Source organism: Gavialis gangeticus, unplaced genomic scaffold (assembly GCF_001723915.1).
Source record: "Gavialis gangeticus isolate Ggan-Ray unplaced genomic scaffold, GavGan_comp1, whole genome shotgun sequence".
NCBI lineage: Eukaryota > Metazoa > Chordata > Crocodylia > Gavialidae > Gavialis > Gavialis gangeticus.
This window is the reverse complement of record NW_017729031.1, coordinates 43,764,043-43,776,428: the sequence shown is the minus strand read 5'-3', so window position 1 is coordinate 43,776,428 and position 12,386 is coordinate 43,764,043. Positions and strand designations below refer to the sequence as shown.

The 12,386-nt window shown below is 43.6% G+C and overlaps 1 protein-coding gene across 2 annotated transcripts in view; it reads left to right on the top strand.

Annotated features, from left to right (window-relative positions):
• The window catches only part of PLA2R1 (phospholipase A2 receptor 1), a 108,889-nt gene that overhangs the window by 61,174 nt on the left and 35,329 nt on the right, over positions 1 to 12,386 (top strand). For both annotated transcript variants that reach the window (XM_019522691.1, XM_019522690.1), the window contains exons 12-17: positions 769 to 971; positions 1,306 to 1,451; positions 5,779 to 5,863; positions 7,936 to 8,068; positions 9,070 to 9,105; positions 9,777 to 9,934. In XM_019522691.1, coding sequence (XP_019378236.1) covers positions 769 to 971; positions 1,306 to 1,451; positions 5,779 to 5,863; positions 7,936 to 8,068; positions 9,070 to 9,105; positions 9,777 to 9,934 — 761 coding nt within the window. The remainder of the gene's footprint in view (positions 1 to 768; positions 972 to 1,305; positions 1,452 to 5,778; positions 5,864 to 7,935; positions 8,069 to 9,069; positions 9,106 to 9,776; positions 9,935 to 12,386) is intronic.

Genomic DNA, 12,386 nt, shown 5'->3' with positions numbered 1-12,386 from the left:
ATTGCAGCCCCAAGCCCCACACACAACCCAGCTGACCAGCAGCCTCAGACAGCCCTGCCCAACTCCCTTCTTCCCTATGGAGGCCTCAATAATGCCTCCCACACTTACATGCACATGGTGCCCCCTGCCTGACCACCTTCCTCCTGCTCCCCCCCAGCCCCCTTACAGGCTGGGACTCTGCCAGCCTGCAGAGAGCTCTTTGCAAAACAGCAAAATCCATGGGTTTCTCTGTTAAAATTAGAAATCTGTATTTTCCTCAGGTAAAGGGGGAAATCTGCATTTTTTTCCATTTTCCCTTGGGAAATGGAAAACCTGGATCCCTGATCATTAGTCGCTACTGAATATCTTGGACCCTTTAGACTGCAGCTCACAAAAATACTACTACATTTTCCTTCCCACCTTTCCTAACAGGATCCTTTGTTATGGCCTCTTGTTTTACAAGCTGAATTAGCCAGAACAGGCTAATAAATTGATTAGTGGAACAGGAAATTCACTACTTAATACTCTCCATGCCTTTGCCCGGGAGCAATAAATTAATAAATTAATCGTTTTAGACTGAGTTCACAATTTTATCATAATGTTGATCAATGAGTAAAAGCATACTCTATATGACCACTTATCTAACACAAAACCATATTAGAAAAAAGATGTAAATCTATTTCAGTGCATCTGACAGGCTTGTAAAAAATGTCCAGTGTTAATTGATGAAGCTGTAGCCTGGAACCAAGATATTTTATTCTGATATTAAGTGCCCTTCTTCTGTTTTAGGCCATTCTGGACAGTGTGTTGTTATTCGAGGAGGGCAGTCTCTTGGATTTTGGGATGTGAAAAGTTGCAAAAGCTTCAAAGCTATGGCATTGTGTAAGCAGAAAATCAAATCATATGAAGAAACTGAGCCTAAGTATGGAAGGCCTGTCACTTCTTGTTACTTTGGATGGGAATCAAATTCTAATCTGCTCAACTGCTACAAGGTATAAAACAACAAAAAAGGCTTACCTAAATCTCTTGATTTGTGTATTTTTATGTACTGTTCTTAATATCACTATTGGCATGAAAAAGTCTTTATTTCACTTGATCTTTTCCCTCTTGAAATGGACTAGATTGAAAAGTCATTGGCCCCATTTATAATGTGTTTCCAAATAAGCTATTGCCTAAATAACTATACTGCCAGGAATACATACCTAGCAAAGTGTATATTTTTATTGCAAAGGCAAACAGCACTGCCCAAACTTTTTTTCATCTCCAGAGATTTCTGAATCACTAGTAAAAAATTATTGTTTTTAAAAAATGTATTTTACTATGCAGATATTTCACAGTGAAAAAGTCCTGAAGAAAAGAACATGGGGTGAAGCAGAAGCATTATGCCAAGATTTTGGAGCACACCTTGCCAGCTTTACCCATGTCTACGAAGAGGAATTTTTGAATAATTTTTTAAGCATGATATTTGATCGGTAAATATGTATATAATTTAGCATTAACAAAGCCTTTTTAATTCTAGTAAATGAAAGAAAAGAGTGCTATTCATGCCCCTTTGATCTCACCAATGATGGCCAATAGCTGACATTAATTTCCCTCACTGACTGATGAACTTGAGATAAATATATTAGTCTAGAAGCAACACAACAGTGAATTCTAATACAATTCCTTTGAAAGATAGAATCATAAGTTAAGAATGGATTTCAAGGGTTATCTGCTCCAACTTCCTACACAAATAATGGGTCTGCTATATCTTCATCTCCAATGAAGGAGATTCTGCAAGTTCCGTAAACCTACTCATCTCATAGTAAGTCTTACAGGACACTGATCTACTTTGCTGTAATCTAAACTCACTGCTTTATGTCCTGCTTCTGTGACAAGGGAGAACATTATTTTTTCCATCTTCCTTCGGCACTCCTCCAAATATTTGAAAACTGACACCTTGTTTGCCCTTCCCACCACCTTACTTCCCACAGACATATTGATTGTAAGGGGCTGGAAGGGACCTTGCAAGATCATCAGGTCCAGACCCCCTGCACTAGGCAGGAAAGATAACTGGGTTCAGGTTACTCCAGCAAGGTGACCATCCAGTTTCCTCTTGAAGATTTCCAGGGTAGGTGACTGCACCACCTCTGGAGGGAGTTTATTCCACAATCTGGACACCCTAACTGTGAAGAATTTTTTTCTACTGTTAAGCCTGAAACCGTCTTCCAGGAGTTTGTTGCCATTATTCCTGGTTTTCTCCAAGGTTGTCCTGGTGAACAGTTGTTTGCCAAACCCTTAATATATTCCCCTGATATAGTGGTAAGCTGCTACCAAGTCCCCGCTCAGCCTTCTCTTTTTCAAGCTGAAGAGGCCCAAGTCCCTCAGCCTTTCCTCATATGGCTTGCCTTGCAAGTCTGTGATCATACGGGTGGCTCTTCTCTAGACTTCCTCAAGCTTTTCCACATCCTTGTTGAAGTGCAGTGTCCAGAACTGGATGCAGTACTCCAGCTGCAGTCTTACCAATGCTGAGTAAAGCAGAAGAATCACTTCCTTGGTTTTGCTTGAGATGCATTGGTTAATGCTTGCCAAAGTATTGTTTGCCCTGCTGGCTACAGCATTGCACTGACGGCTCATGTTCATACTATGGTCTGTTATTACCCCTAGGTCCCTTTCAGTCGTGGTGCTAAGCAGTATGGCACCACCAAGCCTATAAGTAAGTTGGGGATTGTTCGTCCCCAGATGGAGCACTTTACACTTCTCTGTGTTGAACTTCATCTGGTTCTGATCTGCCCAACTTGCCAGCCTGTTGAGGTCCGCCTGCATCTGCAGCCTATTTTCAAGTTTGACCATGCTCCCCCATAACTTGGTGTTGTCTGCGAACTTAGCCAGTGAACTCTTCACTCCTGCATCCAAATCATTGATAAAGATGTTGAAAAGCACTGGACCAAGCATGGACCCCTGAGGGACACCACTAGCCACTTCTCGCCAGGATGACACAGATCCATTCTTTAGAACTCTCTGGGTCCAACCCCACAGCCAGTTTCCTACCCACCTAACTGTCAAGCAGTTAAGTCCACAGTCCTCCAATTTTCCCATAAGAACATCATGGGATACCAGATCAAAGGCCTTGTAGAAGTCTAGGTATACAGTGTCAACCTCCTCTCTCTCATTCAGGTGGCAAACTACCTGGTCGTAAAAGGAGATGAGATTGGTAAGACAAGACCTGCCTGCAATGAAGCAATGCTGGCTGTCATTCAGAATCCTACCTTCTGCAGGCATATCGTACATAGACTCCTTGATGAATTTTTCCAGGATTTTCCCTGGGATAAAAGTTAAGCTAATTGGCCTATAGTTGCCCAGGTCCTCTCTCCTTCCTTTCTTGAAGATGGGCACATTGGCCCTCTTCCAGTCTTCAGAGACCTCCCCCAGGTGCCACAAGTTTTGGAAGAGTTTCACCAGAGGTTCTGCGATGACTTACACCAGCTCCTTCAGCACTCTCAGATTAAGTTCATCCGGCCCTGCTGAGTTGTAAATGTCTAACTTTTCTAACTGATCATGCACCAGCTCAACGTCAACAGTAGGAAGGCAGTCATTCCCACCATGCCCATTCTGAACCTTATCTAATATGATTTTCCTCTTAGTTTGGTGACATACCGAAGCACAGTTGTAATTCAGGAGTTCAGCTTTCTCCTTAGAGTTGGTAACCAGCTGTCATGAGTTGTTAAGCAATGGCCCCACGCTTCCATTTGTTTTTCTCCTGTTCCCTATACACCTAAAGAAGGACTTCTTATTGCCCTTGATTTCTGTCGCTAGTTTAAATTCAGTCTCCACCTTAGTCTTTCTAATCTGCTCCCTACAAGTGAGAGCCGTTGTTGTATAGTCCTCCTTGGGGACTGTCCCAAGCTTCCATTGTTTGTATGCCTCTTTCTCCTTTCTCAAGAGGACCATGATATCCCTATTAAGCCAAGAGGGCTTACCAGCCCTTCTCCTACCTTTCCTCCGTATGGAAAAGGACTTCTTTTGTGCTTTGAGGATCATGTCCTTGAGGAATGACCACTCTTCATACACTCCTTCACCTTCGGTCCCTGATCCCGCATTGCTTCCTCTACTATTACCCTGACCCTATTGAAATTCACCTTTTTGAAGTCCAGAACTTCAACCCTGCTAGCTGATTTGCCTGCCTTGTGATGGACAGTGAACATGATGGTTTCATGATCGCTATTGCCCAGGCTACCCTCTATATTCAAGTCGCTCACCAGATCATCTCCTTTGGCCAAGACCAAGTCTAGGAGACCTCTGGTTGGCCCATGCACTTCTTGAGTCAGGTAGAGCTCTTCAATACAGGTCAGGAAGCAACGCAACTGATTCAACTTAGCCGAGTGTTCCTCCCAAGAGATGTCTGGGTGATTGAAGTCACCCATGATGACCATGTCTTGTGCACACGTGGCCTCTGCCAGTTCTCAAGAGAACTCCAGATCGAGCTCTGCCCCTGGTTTGATTGTCTGTAGTATACACCTACAGTTAGGTCTCTCTCACCCTGCTCCCCCTGTAGTTTGACCCAGAGGGTTTCAAGCTGCTCTTTGGAATTGATATCAACCTCCAAGGAGGTGTACTGCTCTCTCACATGGAGAACTACATCTCCACCTTTCTTTCCTACTCTATCTCTTCTGTGCAGGGTATAGCCCTCTATGGTTACATTCCAATCATGTGAGGAGTCCCACCAGGTCTCCATAATCCCTACTAAATTATAATGCCCAGTGAAGAGTAGGAGGGCTAGCTCCTCTTGCTTGTTCCCTATCCTCCTGGCATTAGTGTACAGGCACCTGAGTCCTCCAGTTGTGACCCTCAATTTCCTGTGATGTTGAGGGAGAACCATTCCCTCAAGTCTTGCAAGAGTGGCTCTCCTAGTGTCCCCAACTTCAGAGCATTCTTGTCCCCAGGCATGCTCCAGTCAGTGTTTCCCTGTCCCCCGGTGATCTTAGTTTAAAGCCCTATCTAGAAGATCGGCCATCCTGGCCAAGAACAGGGAATTACCCCTCGGCATGTGGTGGATGCCTTCCCTTCCCAGGAGTCATCTCTCCCTGAAGTGTGCACTGTGGTCTGTTCTGTTCCTGCTCCCATTGAAATTGATGGGAGTTTGGCCATTGGATTTGAGGGGAACAAGAACAAGGCCTTAGACTGAAATCATTCAATAATAAAACAAATCAGAAAAAAAGTGTAAAAGATCAAGACAGCATCTTATTGAACATTGAAAGCCCAGAGCATATTTTTCTTAGAGAGTATTTTTAATTATCTTCATTCATATGATCATTTTTCAGTAGTTCTCAGCTACTACAGCAGTGTGTTACTTAAATTAAATCATTTATTCTTCTGTCTTAAGCGGTAAGGGCCTGAACATTTTGTGTAGGAAAGATCCTGACTTCAGTCTTGCAGGTTGCAGCTAAACTTCCTTATATTTTTTTCAGCCTGCTATAGTGGGCCAGATCCTGATATCCCTTACATTGAATAATAATTCATTAAGGTCAGTGTAAACCTTCATTTGAGCAAACGCTAGCCAGTGGGAGTAAAGGCTTCGCAATCCTACCCAATACTTAAAACATTACCATCTTGAAATTGGTGATTTGTTCATTTTTATCAGAAAAAAATAGTATTTGTTTCGCAGAACCTAGTATCACTGCAGGGTGTTGCTAAAAGCTCTAATAAGTTTATTATGGTTTGCCCTAATTACATTACCAGACTTGGCTATTAGTATACATAATATTTAAAAAAGAAGGCTTTAAATATCAGTGTTTTATTTGGATTTTTTTCCCATCATAGGGCTGAAGAAAGACAGTTCTGGATTGGATTTAATAAAAGAAATCCGATGTCTGGAGGATCATGGCAGTGGTCTGATGGAACTCCTGTAAATATTCATGCTATATACTATAAGAACCTATCAAGTTATAGCTGAGCATAAAAACACAAAAACCTTACAAATGACCAACAAATCTGGCCACACATTATGCTGATAGTAATCTGTTTAATCAGATTCAATATGTATTTTGTGCTACCTCTTAATTATTGACAAGTTCAGACTTTGTTCTGTGTACAGGTAAATGTATGGTATTTTAAATAATGACATTCCAAAGAACTGCAAAATGTTGAGTTCATGAAGAGACTCCAAGTAAAAAGTTTAATCATTAGAATTGAATCCAAGAAGTGGAAACTACAAGATGAAACTTAATGACGATTCGTAAAAAATGTTTTAAAGCAGAGCTAAGTTGGTTTGGTTTTACCTCATGTTCTTCCAGAATGTTAAGACGAATGTGTTAATCATGCAGTAAGTTGTAACATGCCACACATTCAAGCAGTTCTAGGGTTACCACACGTCTGGGTTTTCCTGGACACGTCCTCTTTTTTGGTCCTTGTTATCTCGGCAAGTTTTTAAAATGCAAGCAAGCATCTGGATTTTTGCTTTCCCTCTGCTTTCCTGGGCACTAGCAGCTTGTCTGCTTGGGGCTGGGACTAGCGGGCAAGGTGATTCGCTGTTAGAGGGGTCACATGCTCTTCACATGGGCCCTGGCAAGCTGCTCCCAGGTAAGAGACACAGAGTGTGTATGTGTGCAAGCGGGAACTGCGTGGGCAACAGGGCTGGAGGGGTAGGGTGCTGTGAGTCAGGAATATGGGGCACTGGCAGGGCTGGGGGTGGGGCTTAGGAGTGAGGGGCAGAGGCAGGGCACAGGCATATCACTGTCCCCCACCACAATCATATATCCCTCTCCCCTCTCCTCCCCACCCTGCTCCCCACTTCCCCCCCACAGATGTCCTCTTTTTTGATACTGGAAATATGGTAACCCTAATTATCTTTCACACAATAAAAATGACAAACCAGCCTTAAAGTTGTTTCTCCTTAAATGCAAAGCATCTTTGTGGCTGGTTTGTATCTTGCTTTAATTTTTGCTGCATGTTACACATTGAGTGATAGGACTTGGCTAGATCTCCAGCAGCCCAGGATGCACTATACTCTGCGGGCAGTCCCAGGTGCTATACAGGGACTCTGACCAGTCCCAGAACAGCAACAGGGCTGTAAAACACAGTCCGTAGCCAGATGCATGGGCATTGGGGCCTGCCCTCTCATCCCTGTGGGGAACCACGTCTATACGCATAGTCCCAGCTGCTGCACTGGGTCCATGACTGATCCCTCACCCTGGTTTTGTGTAAGAGGAACGCTTCCTGTCCTTTGCACGCAACCAAGGTGACACCTATGCAAGGAGTGGGGGAAAGCTGTTCAAGCTCTCTTTGGGGTGCTAGGGATGGCTAGAGCTGTGTGGGGAGTGTCCCCTGCCCTGAGTTAGTCCTTTATAAAGGGTGAGGGGCATTCCCCCATGGTTCAAGAAATTCCCAGCATTCCTAGGATTGCCTGCATGGTGAAATCTGCTCTTTCACAGAACTGGGGTGACTTGGTTTTATGCAAGGGGTGGCAAACAGATGGACCTGGGAACTATCCTGGGATGAATCAAGGCAAGAGGGAATGTCCCCTCTAGCCAGTCAGGTGAACAGGTGGCATTCAAAACACAGAAGAAGGAGGCTGGGGGTGACCTGGTAGCACCTCTCCAACTCTCCTAGCTAGTGAGCACCGGCAGGGCTAGCTCCTGTGCTGATTTTATCACCTTCAGACAGCCACTTGAATGTCAAGCCATGCACGTTTTCGTTGTGCAACAAAACTCCTCAGTACCTGTAGTACAACAAAAATCATGTCTGCCAGGCCCTAAGGAGTACTGAGTTAGGGCCTTAGGAGAGGGTACTCATGGGCCTTATTTTAGGTTTTTACCATATTTTGAGTACCCATGCTTTTCCTACTCTGTAAATTATTTATAATGGACTAATGATGATACATGCATATGTACGTTTCAAAATCCCTTCTATTAATATTGTATTAAACCATCCCATCTGCAAATCTCAAAGAGGGTTAATGAAAGCATTATTTACTTGCAGGTTGTATCTGCATTTTTGGAGAACAAATATTTTGAGGATGATTCAAGAAATTGTGCTGCATACAAAGCAAATAAAACAGTTTTGCCAATAAATTGCAATGAACAGCGTGAATGGATATGCAAAATACCAAAAGGTAAAAGAGTTAATAAGCTAAAATTTAATTCATATACAGTAACTATAATTATGATAATCATTTTATAATGGGAGAGAAGCAGGGAAGTTGTTCAGAGGCTATAATTTGCTTTTATTCCAGGCCAGGACTCCTCCTCCTCTTTGTTGATGGGAATTCCACTGTATTGAATAAGGCAGCACTGAATGACTCCCTTAGGGTTTGGTGGTCATTTAGCAAATGTAGTAACAATACCAGTGTGCTCAATAGTTTAGAATGGCCTAAATCAGGGCTGTCCATCTGGCAGCCCAAAGGTTGCAGGCAGCCCATGAGGGGTTAACATGCAGCCTGCAGGTTCCTGCCCAGCTATCAGCTCCCCCAGCAATGCTTCTACTGGTGCAGTTATCAGGGTCTCTGGGCTTCTCCTAGCTCCCTTGGTTTTTGCTTCCTCTCTCTGGGGATGAAAGGCACATGGGACCCCAAGGAGTAGGACCGGGCTGCCTGCACTACACATGACAGTAGGGTGATGAAGGGCAAACTGCCTGCTGTGACTGCACAATACATGCAGGAGGAACCAGGCTGCACATGCAGTTGCAGGATGGGAAGCTGGGAAAGGACAGGCTGTTTGCCCATCTTGCTCCAGTGAAGGAAGCCAAGCTATATGTGCTATATGTAGCAGGGGACTGGGTTGCCTGTGAACTCAGGGAGAGATGGGGCTTGCATGTGTCCCACATGGTGTGTAACCCCTCACCACTCAGCAGTTGGGCAGCCTTGGTCTAGACCAATGAATGTTCTAAAAGTCTAGAACCAAGTGCCTTTTTGGTTGCTAAAAAAACGTTCAGTTTGTTGAACAGCTGTCATCACTGTTTTATTCCATCTTTAATTTTTCACCTGACCAGTGAAAGGAGTAGAATAAATTGCAGTTATTAAATTCTACAATACAGTTGGGGGCATTTTGCATGAAATATTGCTTCTTAAATTTTAAATTGAAATACCTCTTTTAATTTTAAATACCTTTTTTACAGGCATTAAACCAAAGAGTGCAGAGTGGTACATACATGGTATGTATGTTCTTTCATATCTTGGAACATTTTAAGATATATCTAAGTGATGAGTAAAAGTAATTATTAAAAGGTTTTAAGTTAAATCTACCACTAAATAATTTTTTAGGAACTGCTTAACTCCCTGCGGGCTTCTATGAGCATGTCCAGATGAGTATGGTCGTGCGGTATGCGGTGCTGCAAACTTGTAGGAAACAGTGCCACATACCGCTCGTTCCGGTGTTCTCCACGCTGCAGAGGTGCACTGCCTGAGCGTGTGCTGCCACTGCTGTTTGTCCTCAGAGAACCAAACATCCATGTTCGTCTGGATGTGCCCTATGAGGCCCAAACCTGCTGCTCTTAGTCAGGAAGTAGAGGTATCAAGATATACCTTCAGTAAAGGTATCAGAATTTGACCACTATTTCACAGGAATTTGCTATCCTCTCAAGTGCATTAGAATTAGTGTGTCAGATTCCTTAGTGTCTTTGTCACATGGTATAATTCCAGGTAAGAGAGAATTCAGTCCCTGAATGGGTTTGTCTCATATTTGAGACTAAAGATAATTAGTGTTTTACTATGGAATCTTGGTCCTGTGATACATTTTTTTAATCGCAAAGAATTTCTCACAAAAGAATCTAGATGCTGTCTTCTGTCTTCCATGACAGCTGTGAATCCTTTGCTTAATTTCTAGAACCATCATGGTTTTATTATCAAGGAGCAGAATACCTTTTTCATGAAAGTCCCTCAGAATGGGCCACTTTTCAGTTCGTCTGTGGGTGGCTTCGTAGTGGAATAGTGTCAATACATTCCTCTGAAGAACAAGATTTTATTCATCAGAAAATTAAAAAGGTAAGAAAACAAGCCTTTTTGTAAGATTATATTTTCACACAATAATTAGTTAATATCTGTTGTGTCTTGGAATCTCTGGTTTTCTGTTGACTTACCTAAAATTCAAAAATAAAAAATAAAAAAGGACTTGGAATCATAGAAAATCATAGACTTCCTCCCTTCAGGCAAGAACTGTTCCTTCTTTCATAAAGTCATAGAAAATTAGAGTTGGAAGGAACCTCAAGAGATCATCTAGTCCAACCCTTGCTCAAAGCAGGACCATTCCAACTAGAGCTTTATTGAGCCAGGCCTTAAAAACCTCCAAGGATGGGGATTCCACCACCTCTCTAGGTAACCTGTTCCACTGCTTCACCTTATTAGTGCAAACTTACTAGTGAGAAATTTTTTTTTTCTAATATCTAACCTAAACTTCCCTTGCTGCAACTTGAGACCATTGCTCCTCGTTCTGTCATCTGCTACCACCAAGAGCAGTTTAGCTTTTCCTCTTTGGAACCACCCTGCTGTCTTCTCTTCTGCAAACTAAATAAGCCCAGTTCCCTCAGCCTCTCCTCATAAGTCATGTGCCCCTATTTTCATGACCCTTTTCCTGTTTGTTCCATGCATTCAACTGTGTCCATACAAGCCACGTGAGCTTCTATGGAGTGTAGCTTGTAGCTACATTCAGACTGAATTTGTGGTACCATGATGGCTGATCTTCTCACAGAAGGACTCAGAATTCATAAATGGTGCTCCAGATTCTGAAATAGTCAGCTGCATAAGGCCAGATTTAATGTTACAGTTTTACAAGTACATTTTCCCTTTCCATACAGTAAATTATACCTGGGCTTTGGGTAATAAGCTTGAAAACATACTGGGCACACCTAGATATGCAGTTGTTACTGACAGTTGTAACCACCAGTACCGTGCAGTCCTGGTGCAGCATGGGTTTTTTCCAACCCTACTGTGCTGTAGCAATGAGCTACTGCACAGTAGTGGAGACATCATGGTTCCTGCCTGCTGATGCTATGTTGCTGTAGCAACAAGCTATGTCACCATAGCTCATCACTATGACAACATAGCGGCTCATGTAGATGCACCCACTGTGTGTATCATCCTTATGTGCATTCATGTGGAGTGATCTAATCTTTCTTGAACATTTGAAGTCCTCTTCTAAAACATATCACCAAAATGATAACAGGAGGTGTGTGTAAGTTGACTTGAAATAAGGCAACTTAACTAAGTCAACTTAAGTCAATTTAGTTAAGTTAAGCCATGTCAGAGCATACACACATACAGCTCCTTAACATGATGACAGCCATCTTGGGAGCCTTCCCCAGCAGTAGCCCCTGGCCACCAGCTTAGAAGCACCTTAACTAATACAACTCAAAATAATACACCATGGAGATGTATTACCTGGCGCTGTGTTTAAGCTCTGCATACCTCTGTATGCTCTGACAGTTAAGTCATCTTATAAAAGTTAAGTTAGTTTAACTATCAGAAAGTTAGCATGTGTGTACACACCCTGAAGGGCTTAGTTACTCTTCAGCGGAGCTGACCAAGAATCAGACATCCAGAGCTCCTAGTCACCAAGCTATATGCTTCTGATTCTGTGCAGCATGTCAACTTTTCCTTTGCACAGGCCAACCCAGGACATCACTCCCAACTTCCACACTCACATATGATTTCTTCCAAATTAGAGCATGTTAACAGGGTCACACCCCAGGGGCAGCTGTGATGCCCCCTGATGGCCATACGATTCCTGCCCCACTCAGTTCTAAGGCAGTGTTTTCTAGCCCTGTGCAAATAGGGAAGTATTCAATTTGGATTTGGAGGACAGTGATTCGATTCAGAGATTTAGATCACTGTCCTGAACTGACTCGGCTGAATCAGCTTCGGAAGATTCAGTGCTGATTTGGACAGATTCAGTGATTCAAATTTGCCAGGGAGAAGCAGGCACAGCTGGGCAGCTCCTCTGGCTTGCCTGCCTCTCCCCAGCTGGGGGGAGCCGTGGGACTATTTGATGTCCTCGTGGTTACGCGGCATGGGCCGCTAGTCTCTGTGGGCTGCCTCGGATGGCGGCCGGCGGTAAACGTGGACCCCGCACCCCAATGGGGTGCGGGGAGGGATCTGATGGTTAAAATACCCCCGAAGGGGTGGGTCCCGCTGGTCGCCGTCATCGTCATTGCGTTTGCTGTTGAGGTGAGGGACGACCAGCCCCAGAAGACATCAATTAAAACAGTCTGGATCGGGTAACTCGTTGGCGTCCGGCACTCGATGGTGTTGGTGGTTGTCTAAAAGGCTAAAAGCATAAAAGCGTAAAAAACTAAAAGCCTAAAACCGCCATGGGACCACCACTGGGTAGGGCGACCAGCGCCTTGGGAGAAGCCCCCATGACTACCCTGCCCCACCCCATCCCCAACCCAGCCCCAGCCTAGTCCCAGCACTTAAAAAAAAAAAAAAAAAAAAAAAAAAA